The sequence below is a fragment of the Balaenoptera acutorostrata genome, chromosome 9 (assembly GCF_949987535.1).
Source record: "Balaenoptera acutorostrata chromosome 9, mBalAcu1.1, whole genome shotgun sequence".
Taxonomy (NCBI): Eukaryota; Metazoa; Chordata; class Mammalia; order Artiodactyla; family Balaenopteridae; genus Balaenoptera; species Balaenoptera acutorostrata.
Window position 1 is genome coordinate 9,094,468 of NC_080072.1, and position 21,575 is coordinate 9,116,042.

At 53.8% G+C, this 21,575-nt stretch overlaps 1 protein-coding gene across 4 annotated transcripts; it reads left to right on the forward strand.

Annotated features, from left to right (window-relative positions):
* The first annotated feature begins 320 nt into the window (after positions 1 to 320).
* Positions 321 to 20,498, forward strand: SLC22A8 (solute carrier family 22 member 8). Of its 4 annotated transcripts, none has more exons than XM_007174369.2 (11): positions 321 to 426; positions 1,134 to 1,473; positions 13,547 to 13,650; positions 14,196 to 14,560; positions 14,843 to 15,011; positions 17,158 to 17,281; positions 17,493 to 17,608; positions 18,566 to 18,780; positions 19,492 to 19,600; positions 19,741 to 19,944; positions 20,023 to 20,498. In XM_007174369.2, the coding sequence occupies exons 2-11, from the start codon at positions 1,138 to 1,140 to the stop codon at positions 20,120 to 20,122; spliced, it is 1,842 nt and encodes a 613-aa protein (XP_007174431.2). In that variant the 5' UTR covers positions 321 to 426; positions 1,134 to 1,137; the 3' UTR covers positions 20,123 to 20,498. The 4 variants fall into 4 exon arrangements, with proteins under 4 accessions (XP_007174431.2, XP_007174432.2, XP_007174430.2 ...); XM_007174370.2 differs by having other exon boundaries at positions 1,386 to 1,473; XM_007174368.2 differs by having other exon boundaries at positions 343 to 426; positions 14,196 to 14,350.
* Positions 20,499 to 21,575: the final 1,077 nt, after the last annotated feature.

Below are 21,575 nucleotides of genomic sequence, written 5' to 3' on the forward strand. Positions count from 1 at the left end.
CAGCTCCGAGTCTTCAGACCGTCAGCTCAGAGAGGACCCTGGGCCCTCAGGACTCAAGCCAGCCCCCCACCCCATCCCCCGACTCCCCCTGCCCAGACCACCTAGGCTTCTGTCCCCCCAGCAGCCCCACTAGGCTCAGGCACACCACCACACCAGCCTTTGCTGAGGCAGCCCTTTGAGGAAAGCTGGGCTTAGTGGGTCCACAGCCCTGGCCCTGCCAGTGTCATTAATCCCCAAAGGAAAGTCAAACATTAGCCTGGGAAACAGCTTATGCCTTATATAAGCCCCCCTGGGGAAGGCACAAACACAGCTTGCTGGAGCTGAGCTGCCAAACTACAGCAGCTGCCGGACCCTGGGACAGAGCAAGGGTTTCAGACACATCGACCACCAACCCCACCGGAGGGAGGAGCCAGGCCCAGCTACCAGGTGAGGAGGGACCCCTGGGAAGCCCCCAAGGCCGGGCCTTGCTTCCTCATTGCAACTGACCGAGTCCCTTATGCCCTCTGGGATCTGCTTGGCTCCTTTCTGCTGCCCTGGTATGGTGCACCCAGCCCCAGGGGACAGCCAAAACCAGGAGGCGCTGGGCTTGGGGAGACCTTCCCAGCAGGCCCCCTGAGCCCTGCCAGTCCCGTGTGTCTGCTCAAGGCAACCAGGGACCTCGCCCACTTACTCCTGACATCCATCCTGTGGGGACAACGTCCAAGACGGGGCCCCTTGGTCCCAGCGGCCTGCCTGCACTGCCCCACGCCTGCAGCGCATGTGCCCAGCCTGGCTGAACACCTACTCACACCCACAAGTCCCCACACGCACACAGCGACACACCCACGCTCACACAGCTGTGCCCTTACACTCCAGCCTAAATGTGCACGTCCCAGCAGACACTGCTGTGAACACACACCACACCTGTGACCCCACGTCTGCACGCGCAGTTGCGTACATCCTCATCCACACACAAATCTGTGGGTACGCACGGCTGTATCACACGCTTATACATACACAGGCTTACACATACACCTGGGCACACCCCCCCGCTTGTGCTTCCACACCCATCCACCTGCCCCCCCTCACCCCCATGCACACATCCCTCTCCCCGGCCTGGTGCCCCACCCGTAGCTCTGGCTCATCTTGCCCAGTGCCATGACCTTCGCTGAGCTCGTGGACCGCGTGGCCAGCAAAGGGCCCTTCCAGTTCCTGCACACGGTCCTGCTCGGCCTCCCGATCCTCAGCATGGCCAACCACAACCTGCTGCAGATCTTCACAGCGGCCACCCCCGCCCACCACTGTCGCCCACCACCCAACGCCTCCGCGGGGCCCTGGGTGCTCCCCATGGGCCCGAATGAGAAGCCTGAGCCGTGCCTCCGTTTTGTATATCCACCCAACGCCAGCCTGCCCAATGACACCCAGGGGGCCACCGAGCCCTGCCTGGATGGCTGGACCTACGACGTCAGCACCAGGGACTCCATTGTGACTGAGGTATGCCCAGAGGCCAGCCCTCTCCCTCCGATTACAGCAGGGACCCCACACTCGTGGACAGGGGAGCAGGCTGGGGCCCAGTCTCCCTAAGGACCCAGGGACAGGGCACTGGGCAGGCAGAGAGGAAGGGCCTGGGTGCAGAGACGCACCAACCAAAATGTTCCATCTCTTCACATTCAGAGTGCAAACAGCCCTTTCTATGCCAGGCGCAGCGCCAAACTCTGGGGATACAAAAATGCACTGTCCCTGTTCCCACGGGGTCCACCGCCTAGCAGGGGTAACATCAATTAATGAGAGGACCACACAAAGAAATGTCAAATTACAACTTCAAAGTACTTAAGGTTGTGACCTTAGACTACAGCCTACCCCTGGGCTGGGGGCAAGGGCCAGGGGAAGCTTCCTTTAAAAAGTGACCCTAGGCGGAGATAAGGGAGTCCAGCAAGAGTTAGCCAGGCAATGGGGAAAAGGAGGAAAATTCCATCTTGGGCAAAGGTCTCAAGGTGGGACAGTGTGTGCAGGAGGGGATGGACAGAGGTGAGGGTTGGAACATGCCTGAGCAGACCCAGAAAACATCTCATCCGCTCCTGCAGTCACTTCTGTGTTCATCTCCCATTCATTCACACCCTCATTTATTCACTGATTCTTTTACCCACCATCTCCAGGAGTTACAGAGTTAAATCAGGCTCTCAAATGACCTGGAGACCATGGTCAGATGAAGAGAGCGAAATGGGAATTGGCATTTATTGAGGATCCACAAATAGCCAGTCACGTCTTGGTGTCTGGCAGACATTGTCTCCCACACTTTGATTCCCACAATGATATTCTGTTGAAGGTGATTTTATCTCCTTTTTCATTCAAAAAAAAAAAAAGAAAAACTAAGACTCAGAGGAGGGAAGTGAAGGTCCAGTGCCACACAGCTGGTCAGTTTCGGAGCTGGAGTTTAAAGCAAAAGTCCATACTAGGCACAGGGGGACAAGCATTCATGGCAGTACAAAAGAGTGGGGGGACCACGGGATTCTAGGGAGCCTTCCTGGAGGGGGTGACATGTGAGCAGTGAGCAGAGGCCAATGTTTTCATTCTCCCTTCGGGGACCATGAGCCCCTCGAGGGCAGGATCTTGCTTTTGCCGCCTTAGAAGAGATGCATTTCAAAGTCTTTACCCGGTGCCAGTCCTGTGCTGGGCACACTATGAGCGTGGGCTCCTGGAATCCCTGGAGATGGCATCTCAGTGAGGGAAGTATTGTTAGTACCTTCAGATGAGGAAACCGAGGCTCAGCCTGGTTCAATGACTTTCCCAGGAGTACATATGATTAGGACCTGGCAGAGAAATGATTTGAATCCAGGACTATCTATGTTCAGAATCTATGATTGCTATTCATTTGTCTAGTGAGTATTTATTTCTGTATAAAGCACTGACTACGCGCAAGGCACTGTCCTAAGTGCTTAATAAATATTAACCCTTTTAACCTTCCTGACAACATTATAAGATAGTTAGTATGATAAGCCCATTGTTGCGATGGGGAAACTGAAGCGCAGAGAGGATAAGGAGCTTGTTCAAGGTCTCGCCACTAGTAAGAGGCAGATTCAGGATCTGAACACAGGCACCTGGCCCCAGAGCCGTGCTCCTAACCATCACATCTGCTGACTCTCATGGCCCCGGATACTCCATCCCTGTCCTATGCACTTTTTCTCCCCAGCACCCAGCCCAGTGCCTGAAATACATCCAGCATCCAACATTTATTGACAGCTACACGCATAATACTGAGGACACAGAGTCAAAGAACTCATGAGCCCTGCCTGTCCTCCAGGTGCTCACCTCTAGTGAGGAAACTCACCAGCAGCGTGGTGGGGTACGCAGGCTTCCCAGGGCAGGGGTTTTCAGCTGCTTTGCTCTATCCCCAGCAGCTGGAACAGTGCCTGGCACAGAGGAGGCGCTCTGTGCAATAAATATTTGTGTAATGAATGGATACGAGCTTTATAAACTCAGGGTGCTCTGGGAGCCCAGAGGAGGGGCATGGAATCCGCCTGGAGGGGGAAACCGGGAGGGCTTACTGGAGTCAGCAAAGCCTGAGCTGAGTGTGAAGGAGGGGTCAGGGTTAGGGGGCAGGCTGACGCGGGCAAGCGCACCCCAGGCGAAAGGAACAGTGTGCCTGGAGTCAGACACGCAGTCACAGAAGCATAAAGAGAGCAAAGCAGTAAGGACGGCAAGAGACTGAGGGAGGCTGGAGAGGCGGGCAGCGGGGTGCGGAGGCCAGGGACATAGGGAGGAGGAGGGCCAGCAGGAGGGCCTGGCGTGGACGCCGGGGCGAAGGACTGGCCTCTGTCTCGAAGGTGACAGGGAGCCATTGCATGGTGTTAAGCAGGAGTGCGACATACTCAGATTACCTTCTAAGGATCTGCACTCTGACCGTGGTCTCGGGTGGCCTCGGCCTACGGCGGCTTGAAGCAGGATTTCGATTCCCAGCCAGAGGTTGAAGTCAGGCCACAGCAGGGAGAGCGCTGAATCCTCGCCACTAGACCAGTGGCCATTGACAAGGCCCTGGCCCTTCGGCTTTGTAGAAATGAATTCCCACAAAGACAGAAAGTAGTGAAACAAGTATTTATCAGGAGGTAAAAGGGTACGTGTGGATAGACACATGGGCGGACTCAGAGAGAGAGTGGCACCCTTGTGGTAGTTTGAGTCACTTATATGGGGCATTTCTTCCGGGTTTCCTTTGGCCAATCATCTTGCTTTGCCTGGTTCTGTGTCCATATTTTGTTTATCTCGGGGTCCTCCCATGTGTGCGCGCGCATCTCTTAGCCAGGATGGATTCGAGCAAAGAGGCCTGTGGGTAGGTTGATGTCACTTACCATGGAGTGGCGCCCCCTCCGTCGTTGACCTTCAAGGAGCCTTTCTGAGCACGTGTAGTTGGGAAGGTCTCCTTGACTTCAACAATGAGGCATATGCAGTCTTTTATCTCTTATCTGGACAGGGCTCAGCTCTCCTCCCTCCTGCTATTCTGGAGGATCTGTCCACAGGGGACGAACTCCAGCTGCTCAGCCTGAGGCCCATCTATCTCCTGCCTCAACTGCAGGGCGGAGAGTAGCTTGTGGAGCATTTTGGTCCAGCAGCTGGGAGACCAGTTAGCAGGTTGCCACAGGGACCCAGGACCAAGATGACAGACGGCAGGGGCAGTCGGAATAAATACCGGAGAGGTTGGGGAGTCAGAATCTCTGGGACTCGGGAACCAAATGGATGTAGGGGCGAGGAACAGGGCGGGGGGTGGGGGGAGTGGAAATGCCCCAATATCTGTAAATAAGTTTCCAGGTGTGTGGGCAACTTGCTGTACCTCTGGTCCCTGGAAGACAGAGAGAAGGGGTAAAGCCACCATCCATGTCCTCCAGAATACAGAACCTAGACAAGGAAACAAAAATCCTACAGGGAGCAATGAAATAATAACCATCGCTACCCCTTACCGCGTGCTAACCCCTTGCCAGACGGCCCTAATCAGTTTGCTCATATGAACTCATTTAATCCTCACAACAACTCTCTGAGGTTAGTACCTATATTATGTCATGTTTGCAGATGAGGAAACCAAGGTACAGGTTAGTGGCCCAAGGCACCACATCTTATAAATGCTGGAGCTGGGAGTCAAACCCAGGCAGCAGGGCTCCAGAGCCACCTCCTCCCACTTCCCCACCCCGTGTTCCTTGGGACTGCATCCCCCGACCACTGCACCCTGGGCTAGGTTCTAGGAAGCGCTCAGTTAATGCTGGATGAAGGCCATATGCCCTCAGAGCCCGGCAGGAGGGACTCAGACAGGGCTGACTGCTGGGAAGTGTCTTCCCCTCCAGGGTGCACCTTGAGCTCCAGGGAGCCTGGCCAAGAGCAGAGCTTGCAGGTCTTTTTTTTTTCGGCTGCATTGGGTCTTCGTCGCTGCGCGTGGGCTCTCTCTAGTTGCCGCGAGCAGGGGCTACTCTTCGTTGCGGTGTGCGGGCTTCTCATGGCGGTGGCTTCTCTTGTTGCGGAGCACAGGCTCTTGGTGCATGGGCTTCAGTACTTGTGGCACAAGGTCTCAGTAGTTGTGGCTCGCGGGCTCTGGAGCGCAGGCTCAGTAGTTGTGGCTCACAGACTTAGTCGCTCCGTGGCATGTGGGATCTTCCCGAACCAAGGCTCGAACCCGTGTCCCCTGCATTGGCAGGCGGATTCTTAACCACTGCACCACCAGGGAAGCCCAGCTTGCAGGTCTCGTACCCGGTCAAGCATCAGCTCACATCTGTGCCAGCTGAGCACCCAATCACCATTCCAGCAGTTGGGGCCAGGTGAATCTACATCCCAAATAAACACAGGGTTTCACCAGGCCTCGGGGTCTGCCCCTTCTGCAGGTCAGGTCCTGGTCAGGCCCAGGCTCCCTGAGGACTCTCAGCCATGAGAACCCCTGATCAGGGTCCTCACCCAGTCAGGGAAATGTCAGTGGCCAGACCCAGCCAGGTGCTCTTAGCAGCTCAGCAAGGTCAAACCCCCTCTGACTTTTCTGTTTGTGGTTCAAGCCGTGGCAAATCCATGCTCCATCACTTGGGGTGGGGTGGGGTTCCGGTCCCTCAGGGGGTGGAGGTAAGACAGGGCTGGCTCACCTAGGGGTGTGTCTCTGGCGTGGAGTCAGGGACCTGGGTGTGCCGGCCCTGGGGGGAGGGGTGGTGATGAGGAAGACAGCACCTGGCAACCAGGTCAGTCCAGGTGACCCTGGTTAGTAGGCAAGGAGCCATCTCCCAGGTGGACAGCATGCCACCATGAGCCAGGGCCAAGCAGCAGAGTTCACATTCTGACTCTGCCGTTTACTGGGGATGTTACAACCCCAGAAGTCTCAGTTTCCTCATCTGTAAAATGGGGTAAGAGAACAAGTACGACCACTAAAAGAGATAATGCAAGGCCAGCGTTAGCACAGGGCCTGGCACCTACAAGGTGTTCAACTAATGTTTGCTGCCACTGTTGCTGTTATGGTGGTCATGATTAATAGAGATGTCCTGAGAAGTAGGGGGTTAGTCCCCCCAGAAGAGTAGGGGGACTCCCGGTAAAAGGAGAATCAGCTGTCACAGCTCTTCCCGGCTCACCCAGGCCGCAGGGCTTTGTCTCACTTCACCCCCCAACCCAGCACAGGCCAGCACGCAGGGCCCAGCTCCCCACCCCCCACAGCCAGGGACCTGGTGAGTCATCTCCCTCCCCACCTCAGTCCCCTCATCTGTAGAATGGGATAATAAGGACCTTCCCTGCAGAGGAGGGGAGGGTGGGAGGACTGCGCTGGGTCCAGCCAGGAGCACGGGGAGTTTCCCTCCCCCTTCTGATCCCATAAGCTTTGCTGGCAGAGGTGACCACACATTCCTTTCTCTGGGTTCAGCAGAGACAAGGTAGGAATTTTTCAGAAGGAGCTTTACCAGGACATTAAGAGGAAACAAAGGCCTTTCTTTTAAGTCTGGAAAGTGTGAGGAGTGAGGACTGTGGACTCTGGATTCCCTGGAGAGGAGCCCACAGCTTCCACACTACAGAGCACAGCCCTGTGGGGGCCCAGCTCAGTCTAGGGGCTCCGGAAACCCAACCCTACAGCCCTCGAAGGCCCGGGCCTGGCCTTGGATGAGCAGGCCCTCCCCTCTGAGGCCCCTGTGAGTCCTCTCTAGGTCTTGAGCCTTCCCGTCCTGTCTCCAGGGCCACAGAAATCCTGTCTCCCCACACAGGTCCCTGGAGGCCCCAAGTCAGCTGCTGGAGAAGCAGAGAACCCACTCAGTGGTCCTTCCAGAAGTGGGTCTCCACCCTGGAAGTTTCCCCTGCCGAGTGTCTGGTCTCCCTCCACGCTCACCCCCAAATCCCCAGGCTGCCCACCTCCCACACCATCTGTCCACCTCTTGTCTCCAGCTGAGCTCCTGCATCAGCCCTACTTGCTCACCGTGGACCCTGCCCTGGGCACCCCTCCTATCATCTCCCCTTTCCTAGCCTCCAATCTGACTCCTGCGTAATGACCAGGGGGCCCCAGCTCAGCCACGTGTCTGGGCCAGCCTGACACACACACCCCCCCCCCCGCCCCGTGGCAGCCCTCACCTAGGAAACTGTGATCCCGGGCAGGAGGAGCCCGGGCCCATCCCCTGGGCTCTCCAGGGTCAGAGTGAACATCTACTGTGTGCAGGGCCCTGGGCTGGTGCTTTGCATTCCTTCTTTCACCACCCTGCGAATCTTCTTTTATGGCCACTGTGAATGTTGCCCCTTTTTACAGAGGAATACACTGGGTTCAGATCCAGAGGGTGGCTCTCTCAGCCATGATGGTGAAATCAAGTGTTTGTAGGAAGAGGGATGGGGGTCCTGACTCCAGAATCCATGCCCCTTCTACTGCATCACATGTCCCTGTGAGCACAGGCCTTACAATGACATGTGACAATAATAATAAAACAGCTATCACATAGAGTGCCGACTGTTTGCCAGGTATAGTGCTGGGTGCTCTTCATTCCCTATTTTATTTACAATCTTGAGAAGCAGGTGTTAGTATTACCCCCATTCTACAGATAAAGAGACTGAGCCACAGAGAGGTTAAGCAACTGGCCCAGGAACTCACAGCTACTAAGTGGCGGAGCTAGAGACTCATGCCCTTTTGAGGTTTCCCAGGTACCTGGCTCTCTGGCCATTGTGCCCCAGCCTTGGTTCCATCAGAGGTCCAAGAGTAGACAGAGGCATAGCAATTCTCCCCAAGTTCTAAACTGGATCTAAAAGGCCCCAAATCTAGGGAAGTCTGTTTCCCTTGTCCTTGCTCTGGAGGGAGTATGGACCATGTGTGGGGTCCCCTGGCAGAGTCAGCCTATACACACACACACACACACACACACACAAACACACACACACACATACACACACACACACCCCACACACACATACACACACCCCCACACACACACATACACACACACACATACATACACACACACATACACACACACCCACATACACACACACATACACACATACACACACACATACACACACACCACACACACACACCACACACACACATACACACACACACACACACACACACACACACACACACACACGGAGCAGGGTCTGCATCCTTGATCGCACATGGCTTGCCCTGACCTTTTATGTCACGCCTTCTTCTCTGCCCTCTGAGGGGCCTCCTGGCCTATGCTTTTGCTGCTGCTACAGCTCCTGAGCCTGTCCCTCACCTTTTGGGCCTGACATCAGATCAGCCCACTTGGCTCTGGCCTTGGCTGCCTCCTTGACCATGACTCCAGCCCATCCTGCGCTTGTGTCTTATAGTGACGCATGGCTACAACTCCCGTGGACTGAGCCTTCCCTCTGGCAGCTCAGGACTCAGCAAAGCACACATCAGGGAGCCATGGTCAAGAGCACTAGTTGGGGGTCCAGAAGACCTGAGTTTGAGTCTCTGCCTTGAAATGAACCAAGCTGTGCTTGGGCAAGTGATTTACCCTCTGAGCCTCAGGTTCTTTGTCTGTAAAATGGAGATAATAATAGTACCCACTTCATAGGATTATTATGGCATCATTTGCAAAGCTTGCTCCTGAGCATAGTAAGCCCTCTCTTTCTCCCCCACCACCTTCCTGGTATCTCATCACTCAGGAAGACATGGCAGTGGGCTTCCTGTTCTTCCCTTCCTGAACCCAGCTCCCTAAGGAGTAAACATTCCAAGAAAGGAAAAAGAAGGTCAAGAACGTTGGATAGGATATTGGGAGCCAGAACTCTATGTGGAGCTGTCAAAAGCTGATAGACAAGAGGTCAGCCCAGACCATGCCATGGGCTAGATAGAAGTTGAGTGACTGGTTTCCTCCAGTCAGCTGGTTACCTCTTCCTCTCTGGGCCTCATCAGTAAAATATGTATAGCAACTCCATTAATTAGTCATTGGACAAACATTTAACATTTCCTGTGCACCAACTACTCTGCTAGCTGCTAGGGATAAAGAGTCAAATGAGATGTCTACGCCCTCGGTGAGGTTACGGAATACAGGAGAGATGGACAAGCAAATAGGCAGGTAGCATGCTATGTAATGTGTCCTCTTAGAGGTAAGAACAGGATGCTGAGTGTGGAAGGAGAAATGAGGAATTACGCTGGGAGTCTGGATGTGCTTCTCAGCCATTTATCCATTTCACGACTATTTACTGACTAGCTGCTTGTGCCAGGCAGCCAGAAAAGATGTTTCTGGCACTCAGAGTAAGTGATCTTGACATGTCTTTTGAAGGACTGACAACCTTGCTAGAGTAGGGGAAGATATCAAGTACAAAAGCAAAAAAGAACTCAATAGCCTGAAGCTTTTGTAGGATCTCTAGTGTAACCGGATTACAACCATGGACCCCATGTGGCCAGGTCTATGCATGGAGTCAGAGTCAAAGGAAACATAAATCACTCTCTCGACACCTTGAAGAATGGAGACTTCAGCTACAGGTTTTCTTAACACGGAAAGCATGCCAAAAATCCCTCAAAATATCTTCCTTTCCCCCCCAAAATTCCAGAATGCCTTTAAAAATCTCTCCAGTTCTCTCTACATCTGGTCCCATGCTCTTCGCCGTGCTCCTGTGTTCCCAGCCCCCTTCCTAGGTCATCCGGGGACCGAGACACCCAGCAGCTCCGCCATCTTCAACACGTGGCTTCCGGAGTTGCTCTAGTTATCACAATTCCTAACCAACGGGAAGGGAGAAAGCACGCACGTCCAGGCCAGGGATTCCCTCTTACTTAAATGAAGTGGAAGCAGCATCCATTTCTTCCACTCACACGTCATTGTCAAGAATTACATGGCCCCATCTCGCTCCCGGATGGCCTGTCCCTTTACAGCGCATGCTACACAGCACAGGAAGTCTCTCTAGACACCCACTGGCCTTCTCCTTTCACACCACCTCACTTCCTCCTTTACTCTTTTCCCTCCCCCATCCCCACACATGTACCACGCAGTCTCCCTTTCCAGCCAGATAGAGCCCTGGGTTTGCTGGCCACTCTGGGCCCCTGTGAGTAAGCTGGAGGACCTGGAGGCTTCCGCCTTGCCCAATCCCCCTCGCTTCCCGGGAGGAAAGCAGAAAGAGCTCTCTGGGCTGTGTGATTCTTTCCCCGCGCTGTTTTGCTTCCAAAACATTCTCGTAAGGCATTTCCAGTGAATGAGATTCTTCACTTCATTACACAAGTAATTCAGGACAACTGGACAAAGGGTGCGTGTTGGAGATTAGCAGGAGATTAGGCCAGACAGGTGGGCAGGGGCCAGAGCCTGAGGGCTTTATAAATCTGTGTTAACAGAGCTTTGTCTTTACCCAGAGGGCAAGAGGAAGCCAGGGGGTGCCTTAGGCAAGGCAGCAAGCTGATGTGAGAGGTGCTTCAGAAAAGCCACTCAGCTTATCAGGGAAAGAATGGATAGGAAGGACTGAGGTCGAAGGTTGGGAGACCTGTCAGAAGATTGTTGCGATAATCCTCTCTGGGCTCAATTTCCTCAACTGTAAAATGAGGATGACAGCAGCTCTACATCATAAGGTTGCTATGATGATTGAAAAAATTAAGGCATGGAAAGTGCTTACTTAGAACAATGCCTGGTGCAGAGTAAGCCCTCAATAAATATTGGCTGTTATTCTTTTTTTTTTAATTTATTTTACTGACGTATAGCAGATTTACAATGTTGTGTTAATTTCTGCTATACAGCAAAGTGACTCAGTTACCCATATATACACTCTTTTCATATTTTTTTTCATTATGGTTTATCACAGGATATTGAATATAGTTCCCTGTGCTATACAGTAGGACCTTGTTTTTTTATCCATGCTATATATAGTAGCTTGCATCTGCTAATACCAAACTCTCAATCCATCCCTCCCCTGCTCCCCTCCCGCTTGGCAACCACAAGTCTGTTCTCTATGTCTGTGAGTCTGTTTCTGTTTCGTAGATAAGTTCATTTGTGTCATATTTTAGATCCCACATATAAGTGATATCATATGGTATTTTGTCTTTCTCTTTCTGACTTACTTCACTTAGTATGATAATCTCTAGGTCTATCCATGTTGCTGCAAATGGCATTATTTCATTCTTTTTTACGGCTGAGTAGTATTCCACTGTATATATGTACCACATTTTCTTTATCCATTCATGCGTCAGTGGACATTTAGGTTGTTTCCATGTCTTGGCTATTGTGAACAGTGCTGCTATGAACATAGGGGTGCATGTATCTTTCTTAATATAGTTTTTTCCAGATATATGCCCAGGAATGGGATTGTTGGATCATATGGCAACACTATTTTTAGTTTTTTGAGGACCCTTCATACTGTTTTCCATAGTAACTGCACGAATTCACATTCCCACCAACAGTGTAGGAGGGTTCCCATTTCTCCACACCCTTTCCAGCGTTTGTTATTTGTAGACTTTTTAATGATGGCCATTCTGACCGATGTGGGGTGATAGCTCATTGTAGTTTTGATTTGCATTTCTCTAATAATTTGTGACATTGAGCATCTTTTCATATGCCTGTTGGCCATCCGTATTTCTTCTTTGGAGAAATGTCTCTTTAGGTCTCTGCCCATTTTTCGATTGGGTTGTTTGTTTTTTGTTTTTGAGTTGCATGAGCTGTTTGTAAATTTTGGAAATTAAGCCCTTGTCGGTCTCATCATTTGCAAATGTTTTCTCCCAGTCCATAGGTTGTCTTTTCATTTTGTTTATGGTTTCCTTTGCTGTGCAAAAGCCTGTAAGTTTCATTAGGTCCCATTGCTTTTATTTCTACTGAATATTGGCTGTTATTCTTAATCCAAGCATAAGAGGATGAGGCCTGCACTAAGATAGCAGCAGTGGAAATAGAAGAATCCAGATTCAAGAAATATTAAAGGACTTCCCTAGTGGTCCAGTGGTTAAGACTCCATGCTTCCACTGCAGGGGCATGGGTTCGATCCCTGGTTGGGGAAGTAAGATCCCACATGCCGCTAGCGGCGGCCAGAAAAAAAAGAAAGAAAGAAATATTAAAGAGTTAGAAACTGGAGGATGAAGTGATTGTAACATGGGAGAGGAAGGAGTCAAAAAAGGGCTGCCAGTCACTGTGATTCAGACCTTACAGGGAGGGGTTGGCAAGTCTCGTTGACTCTGAGATGCCCAAAAGACACCTTCCAGGGGGAGATTTCAAGTAGGCTGCTGAATCGATGGGTCTCAAGGCCAGAAGAAAGGTTGGGCTAAAGAGAGGGATTTGGAGTCTTCACCATAAAATAGTCATTAAAGCCATAGAAGCAGGTGGCATTTCCTGGGGAAAGTGAATAAAAAGAGGAAGATCCAGGAAGAGGCCTGGGGAACTTTTAAGGGATAGAGAGAAAGAATACCACAGAGGGAGGGAAAGGAGGAAGACCGGAGGAGGGAGAGGTCAGCGGGGTCACGGGCTGCTGAAGGGAAGTCAGGTCAGGAAACAGAAGGTTCCATTGGGTTTGGGGAGCAGAGTTTCAGTGGAGAGGTGGGGGCAGACTCGGGAAATGAGTGGGACATGAGGACGGGGTGACAACCAGGATGGTTCCTTGTTCCAGAGATCTGGCTTTGAAGGGAAGAAAGAAATGAAGCAAATGTGGAAGGGAAAGAGGCTTTAAGTGGAGAGACTGGAACACAAGCAAACGATGATGGGGAGGAGTCAGGAGAGAGACTGAAGGTGTGGGATGGAGGGAGGTGGCAGCAGGAATGTCCCCTGGAGGAGAGAGGGTGCAAGCAGAGGGACCAGCCTTGCACAAGTGAAGTTGGGGAACAGACACACAGGTAACCTCAGGACGCAGGTGAGCCTGGAGGAGCTCGAAGACAGACCTGGCTGTGACAGCTGAGCAGACTTCGGAAGCCATATGGCAGGCCACGTGTGCTGAAGGGATGTTGTCATCACAGAACCACAGGGCAGGGACCCAGGGAGCCCCAGGCCAGCCTGAAGGGGGAAACGGCACCGGGAGTAGGGGCCAGGCTCAGGGAAGCCAAGCGCGGGTGCTGGGAGAGGGAGCACACACATGGGGGCACAGGCGGAGCGCGGCTGAGAGGCTGGGCTGGACTGAGCCGGGTGGCCGGGTGGCTGGGTGGCTCTCCCTCTCTCCTGCGCAGTGGGACCTGGTGTGCAACTCAAACAAGCTGAAGGAGATGGCCCAGTCTATCTTCATGGCGGGCATACTGATTGGGGGGCTCGTGCTGGGAGACCTGTCGGACAGGTGAGACGCGGGGGCCTCGCCGGGGGAGGCACAACCCATGGAGACCCCCCCGCCCCTCTCCATTCCACCCATGCACCCCCAAAGAGGCAAAGAGCTGGGGGGGTGGGGGAGAGATGGTCCCTGCTGTGTGGCCAGCCCCTTTCAGGGCCACAGCCTTCTCCCTGTAGCCCCCAAAAGCCCTACAGCTTGAGTTTTCCAGCCTCCCCAGACCTGGGGCAACGGCCTCAAGGTTTTCAGACCCAGTAGTGGCTGCGTGGCCGTGGAGGTGGGTGATGAACGGCTTGGAGAGGAATGGTCCTTTGACCCCTGCTCAGGTAGCTGAGCTGGGGGTGGAGGAGATCACTCATTAACTCAAACGTCTAACTGCAAACTTGTCAACAAAAAAAGCAATTACCAGCAAGGCTCTGTCTGGGGAGGGAGTTACACACCCTGCCTGGCCCTTTGGGAGGTGGAGGGTCCAGCCCTTTGCCCCGAGGCCTGCAGAGTCACTCTCCTCGGCTGGCTCACAGCAGCTAACGACCCACTTCTTCTTTTTCGAGCTGCAGGTTTGGCCGCAAGCCCATCCTGACCTGCAGCTACCTGCTGCTGGCAGCCAGCGGCTCAGGCGCAGCTTTCAGCCCCACCCTCCCCATCTACAGTGTCTTCCGCTTCCTGTGTGGCTGCGGCATCTCAGGCATCACCCTGAGCACCACGATCTTGAGTGAGCCACAGGGGGAGGGGACGGGGACCAGGAGTTTGGGGAGCACCAGCCTGAAGCCAAGAGTGTGGCTCAGCCACAGGCACCGGGTGACCCTGGTCAAGCAAGGCGCTGCCCCTCTCGGAACCCCAGAGGCCCCCTCTGAACATAACAACAAGCATAATAGCAGCAGCTTCAATACTGAGGACCTACCCCGGGCCTGGCATCTGCCAGGTACATGATCTCGTTCAGCCCATACACACAAGTAGGTAAAACAAGGGAAGTCACCTGCCACTGGAGAGGTAGTCAAGATTGCAGACTTGGGAGTCAGTCACACCTACGTTTGAGTCCTACCTTCTTGAGCCTCAGTCGCCGCATCTCTAAAATGGGGGCGATGAAACCTTAGGATCAGGGTCAGATCGAGTAGCCAACGGAGGGGCAGGAGCTGGTGCCCCTTCTCAGGAGGTGCCCACCGCCCTGTAGGGTCTTAATCTGGTCCTTGGGTTCCTCCTGCAGGTGTCGAGTGGGTGTCCACCCGGATGCGGGCCGTCAAGTCGATTTCACTCGGTTACTTCTACACCAGTGGCCAGTTCATTCTGCCTGGTCTGGCCTACGCCATCCCCCAGTGGCGCTGGCTCCAGTTAACCGTGTCCATTCCCTTCTTCGCCTTCTTCCTGTTGTCCTGGTATGTGACTCTCTCTTCTTCAGCCCCCTCCTTAGAGCCACCGGGATCAAACAGGAGGAGCCCATGCCTGACCAGGCTGGCTGACTCTGTCTGTCCCGAGACACCCCATCCCAGAGTCAGGAAGGGCATTCCGGGGAGGAGGAACCACACACCGGGGCATGCCGCGAGAGCGAGCGCTCGGCTGGGGGGCGCGGTGAGGGGGTTAGGGTCAGACTGTGAAGAGCACAGAAAGCCAGAGAGGCCTCGGTTTCATGTGGAGGGACAGAGAACGCCTCTGAAGGTGCCCGGGGTGCTGAGAGGCCTGACCAAACTTCCGTTCATGACATAATCACACAGAAGGACAAACCCAAGTGGGTGGGGACGAGAGACAAAGGGAAGTGACCGTGTGGGCAGGAGGAGCCTGGGGGATGAGTCTGAGGGGCATTTTGAAGGAGAAATCCTCAGAGTGTGGGGACTTCTGGATTTGAGGTATAAAGGAAAGGAAAGCTCCAACCTGAGAACCTGGGAGAATCAAGGGGTCTGGGGCAGAGACCCCGAGTGAGGACATGTGGAAGACAGGAAACCAATCTGTAGGTGGTAGTTGACAGCTGGGCCCAAAGAACAGGAAATCATGAAGAAGCTCCGGAGCAGAAATGAAGTCCTGGCGGATCCTTTATCCAGCACTCACTACGTGCAAGGCCCTGTTCTGGGCATCAACCCGCATCATACCAACGCTTACGGCATCTCTGTGTGAAGGGGACATTAGTATTCCCATTTTACAGATGAGGAAACCGAGGATGAGAGAGGTGAAGCAATCCTCCAAGGTTACACAAAAAGACGCAGGACTGGAATGGGGCCTCCATTTGAAAATGAGAATAAGCTCCCAAGGGGAAGGGCAATCTTGCAGTGAGAGAGATGGTCAGAGAGTCCAGAGTGGAGTTTGGCATGTCCACAGCCTAGGATGGGAGCTGAGAGTTGGGAGGCAAAATAAGGGCAGATGGTCAGCAGGCCCCTTCATTGTGTGACTTGGGATAAGCCTCACCCACTCTGAGCCTCAAGATTTTTCTAGGCAAAATGGAGATACCGATGCCTGTCTCCCAGAGTTACATGTGCCTGGTCCACAGGAAGGCTCACTAATTGGAAGCCACTGTTGTCATTATTCTCAGGGAGAGGAGGATGGAATCCAGGCTCTGGCTATGGGATTTGGGAGGAAGTCACTCATCATCTTGGTAGGCACAGGCTGAGAAGACTGTCAGGGCAGAAATAAGACCACAAGGCCAGAAGGGCAGGTAGCAATGGGCCCAGGAAGCTGCCACTACCAGCAGGACCAAAGGTCTGAGGCCAGGTGACCCGCGTCCACTCCCCTGAGGGTCTCATTGGAGCCAGGTCCTGGGTGCCTGTGGGGTCCACAGCCAGGACGGACCCCACCTGGGACCAGACTTTTCCAAGCATCCCTCCTTTCTCCCCACACCTCTGCCTCCTCCATTTCCCTTCACTTTGTGACCCTCAGGGTTTGCTCAGGGGTGAACCAACCCCAAAAGCACAGCCTAAGGGTGGGGGAGAGTGAGGTTGGCCACACACTTGTCAACCCCAAGGCCCCATGTTGCGCTTGCAAACCGTCCCCCGACCCAGCAGAGTTGGCCTTTTGCAGGGAGAATCAAAGGGTCCTCGGACGCATTCCCTAGACCACAACCCTAAACTTAGCCCCCTTCCTAAGCTGCCCTGGGACTGCAGCCCTGCCCCCCCTTCACCCAGGACCTGGAATTCGGCCCAAGGACGGCTGGGGACATGGACGTGCAGGACCCTCCAGCTGTCCAGCCTCGAGCATGCCAACCCTTCCCCAGGCCCCACCTGCCTTGGCCTAGGGCCTGAGGCTCCTAGCTAAGAACAACACCCAAGGATAACAAGCTGCCCAGGGTCGGGGGCAGGGGAAAGGCTCTTCTGGAAAGGGAAGAAGAGATGTCTGGAATTTGTGCCGGCTGCAGGCAGCCCAGGTGCAGAGCTTGACCAAGTTTAAATTCCATAAAACCTGCAATAAGGCAGCTCGGGTTTCTGGTCCTCCTAGCCTTTGGCCCTGGCTCTTGATCTTTTTCCAGCCTCTCAGGAGAACTTCTGGTGTTGGGAGGTGGGGGGTTGGGAGCCACTGTGACTTGATTCTGGCCCCCAGGTGGCTGCCAGAGTCCATACGTTGGATGATCCTGTCTGGAAGGTCCTCCAAGGCCCTGAAGACATTCCGGCAGGTGGCGGCCTTCAATGGCAAGAAGGAGGAAGGAGAAAAACTCAGCCTGGAGGTAGAGACCCAGCGGGATTGTAGTCTGGGGCACGAACCTGTGCTCTGCTCTTGGACTGTCCCCTCCTCTTGCCTCTGTTTCCCCTGTTCACAAGCCTACATCTGATGCCCTAAGCAAGCTTTTCTAAAGGCACCAGGCCTGCACCTCCCTCTCTTCTTCCTCTGCACACCAGCTGGTCGCTAATGGACCCCTCCCCTTCCTCTGCCCCAAGGAGATCAAACTCAACCTGCAGAAGGAGATCACCCTGGCCAAGGCCAAGCACAGCATAGCTGACCTGTTCCGGACACCCATCCTGCGCCGTGTGACCTTCTGTCTTTCCCTGGCCTGGTAACCCACCACCCCTCCCTGCCCACACCCTAGCACCCCTGCCAAGCAGGGGTCATGAACAAGGCTTCTGGCAGGCTTACCTAAGGGCAAGGCCTAAAATACCTGCAAGAAGAGTCAAGGGATCCCCTCCTCAGGGCTGCCCCTGTCCAGCCCCAACCCCAGAAATCTCTGGCATCCCTGCCCCACACCCGGGTCCAGCCGTAAGGGTCTGCTTCCTTCTGGGGTTACACCCACCTCACCCACAGGGCAAATGCTCCAAACACCTTCACCAGCTCACATCCCTACCATGTGAGCTGTGCCTCTCTGTCCCTGCCCCCCACTGGTCCAACTCTGCCCTCTGGGACCCCGCAGAACAAGCCTGGCCCTCAAGTCTTCAAGATTTAACGACAGAAATTGTGATTCTTCTAAGTCTTCTCTTTTGCCCGACATCCCACATCTCCTTCAAAGCCCTTTCCGTGACCTGGTTCTGACGCCCTTCTCATCCTGGCCATCCCCATGTGAAAAGGATTCAGTATATCCAGGAACTCTTCAAAAGGGATCCCACAATTCTGAGAGGGGGAGGGGAGGCATCTGACCCATGTGTGTGCAGCCCTGGGGACTTTCACCTCCCCCATCTGAATGTTAAACCATTACCCAACAAAGAGAGATTGTTTACTGCCTCCTTTGGTCTCCAAGAGTCCCTCCAGGACCGATATTCTCTGGAATCAATTATATGGCACTGTGTCACCATACCCTAGACCATGTCCATGTCAGACATAACCAATCAATCCCCGCACTCTCTCACTGAGCCCAGACACAATCTCAGAGGCCTCACAACAGCACTGAAGCAGCCCCTATCAATCTGTTGCAGTTGGGACAAGAAATGAAACTATTCATCATCCTGGTGACCCAATGAGCAGTATGGGGAGAGGCCCCCACCTGGCTGTGTGTCCTAATCAATCACTCTCTGACCCTCAGGTTTTCCACCGGTTTTGCCTACTATAGTTTGGCTATGGGTGTGGAGGAATTCGGCGTCAACCTCTATGTTCTCCAGCTCATCTTTGGTGGGGTTGACGTCCCAGCCAAGTTCATCACTATGGTCTCCATAAGCTATCTGGGCCGGCACACCACGGAGGCCGTTGTTCTACTCCTGGCAGGAGGCTGCATCCTGTCTCTCATCTTTGTGCCTTCGGGTGAGAAGCTGGGGCTACCCCCAGAACCCTCCGAAAGAGGCTGACCCGTGAGACCAATGTGTCTGTGGGCCTCACAGGCTGGGAAGTGGGGTTCCAGGGACTCCAGATCTGCTGAGTCTGCCTCTAATTCACTGTGTTACCTTGAGCAGCTCCCTGTACTCTCTGGGGCTCAGGTTTCTCGTCTAGAAAATAACACAGGTGGGCTAGATGATATCAAAGATCCTTTTTCAGATCTGACTCAGGGCAAAGTATGGTGGTGTCTACACAGTGAGAGGAATTGCTCGGGATTTGGGTGTGGCCTGGGTGACATCGCTGCAGAAGACAAGCTTGGATGGGGAAACATCAGAGTCCAGTGCTCAAGGAACACCCCACAACCTACTCTACCATGACCTTGGAAAAGCCACTTTTACTTTATATAGATGTTTGGGTGTTGATACACCTATATCCTTCCAAAGGAACTGGAGATATTTTAGGACAAAAACAGATACAACAAAATATGAGAATAGGGAATCAGAGCCAGGGAAAAACCCAAATGCAGCAGGACACAAGCCTGCGAAGCACTGGGAATAGCAGAGGGGCTATTACTCAGCTTTAAGTTTGGATCTGAGCTGTCCGGCAGCCAAAGCAAAAAGGGAGACAAGGTCTCTGAGGAGTGAGAACACTCAGGGGCTCCTGAGCCCCGAGGTCTACTACGTTTTCTTCCCTCTGCAGACTTGTTGACCCTGAGGACAGTACTGGCTGTGTTTGGGAAGGGATGCTTGTCCAGCTCCTTCAGCTGCCTCTTCCTCTACACGAGCGAGCTATACCCCACAGTCATCCGGTAGGTAGGTGCTGGGCCTGGAAGCAGCCCAGCCAAAGGATACAGGGGCAGGTGGGATTGTGGCCCCTGTCCAGGGGTCCCAGAGCTGTTCTTTGAGAACCCACACACAGGCTGCCAATCTCTGCTCTGAACTCTCCCAGGCAAACAGGTATGGGCATAAATAACCTGTGGACCCGCGTGGGAAGCATGACGGCCCCACTGGTGAAAATCACCGGGGAGCTGAAGCCCTTCATCCCCAATGTCATCTTTGGGACCATCGCCCTCCTGGGAGGCAGTGCAGCCCTCTTCCTGCCTGAGACGCTCAATCGGCCCTTGCCAGAGACCGTTGAAGACTTAGAAAACTGGTCAGTCCCCTGTTTCTGGCCCCACCAGTCCTCCTCCTTGGGGAAGCCCAGGGCTTTTCCTGAGCTCTCTTTCCCTAGGTCCCTGCAGGCAAAGGAACCAAAGCAGGAGCCAGAAGCGGAAAACACATCCCAGAGGATCTCTCTGCAGCCTTGTGAACTGGGCCTGGGCCCCAACTGAAGGCAACAGACCCTCCTTTCCCTGCCCTCCAGAGACTAATCCCAGCCAGGTCCTTGCCTGTCTCTGGGCTCCTCAGGCACCTTGGGGAGGGCCCTGGGTGCATCTATGCTCCTAGGACAGTCTTCTGAGAGCTTGGTGGAGGTATCTCCACCACCACCGGAGCTCCCCAACCCAGCCCTGGCCAGTTCAAAAGTTTGGCCACAGGCCTTCGCACACCCCACCTTGCCCTCACCCTCCCTGCAGCCCAGGCCCTGCCATTCTTCTGTCCAGCCCTTCCCCACTGACCACTTCCCGCCTTGTTCCCACTCCCTTCCCCTTCTTGCTCCCACCCCTTTCTTCAATGGGAGGTTTCAATAAACAGCAGTGAAGAACTCAAGCCATGCTGCTCAGGAACAGGGGTGGGAAAGGGGGCAGGGCCTGGTACGGACGTGTGAGCATGCGCATCTGCCCATCCACACTGGCATGTACATACAGGTACGGGCACACAGGTACATGCAAGCTGGGCTGACGTGAACACGTGTGTCCAGTGTGAGCACACTGACGTGTGTATACGCCAAGCCTGTATTAGTCGACTCGGACTGCTGTAACAACATGCCACAGACAGAATCACTTAAACAATTTCTTCCCCACAATTTGGGAGGCTGAGAAGTCCAAGATCAGTGTGCTGGCAGACTCACTTCCTGGTGGGGGCCCCCTTTCTGGCTTGCAGATGGTCAGATACCTTCTCACTGTGTCTCACATGGCCGGAGAGAGATGAATCGAGCTTTCTGGTTTCTCTTCTTTTAAGGGCACTAATCCCATCATGAGGGCCCCACCCTCATGACCTCATCTAACTCTAATTACCTCCCAAAGGCCCCACCTCCTAGTACCATCACATTGGGGGTCACAAAGCAGTCTATAGCAAGTCCTGTCCTTGGAAATACCACATGTGTATCTACATGTCCCATCATGCGTGTGAGCACTTGACTAGATAAGCCCAGAGTGGCTGCAGATGGAAGCCAGGGCTCCTCCAATCCCAACCTCCTTCTCCCTGCTCACCCCAAGTCTCTGATCCATGTCCCAACCCTGCGCCCACCAGGCAGCTTTGTCTCCTATTTAACTGAGAAAACTGCAACCATAACTGAACATTGTCGACGTCTGCCACCATGTTTCCCAAGTTTCCCCCAATCACAACAGAAAGTCCAGTCCTCCCATTGGGGCTCTGCATCCAGCCTCTCCCACTAGCAGCCATCTGCCTTCTCCTTGGGTCTCTTCCCTTTCCCTCTCTCCTGGCTACTTTGCATCACCAGTTAAATAAACCCAAGGCTCTCCTATCTTAACACAAACCAACCAACCAACCTTCCTTGGTGGCCACGCCTCCCTCCAGGGCCACACTGTCTCTTTCTCCACTTCACAGCCAAACTTCACAAAGCTCCTGTCTGCCTCCCCTGCCTCCACTCTCTAACCTCATCCA

Coding starts and splice junctions, on each gene's coding strand:
- SLC22A8 (XM_007174369.2), top strand. CDS start 1,138: ATGACCTTCGCTGAGCTCGTGGACCGCGTGGCCAGCAAAGGGCCCTTC. Junction 13,651..14,195: donor CTGGGAGACCTGTCGGACAG/GTGAGACGCGGG, acceptor TTCGAGCTGCAG/GTTTGGCCGCAAGCCCATCC. Junction 14,561..14,842: donor CCGGGCCTGGCATCTGCCAG/GTACATGATCTC, acceptor TTCCTCCTGCAG/GTGTCGAGTGGGTGTCCACC.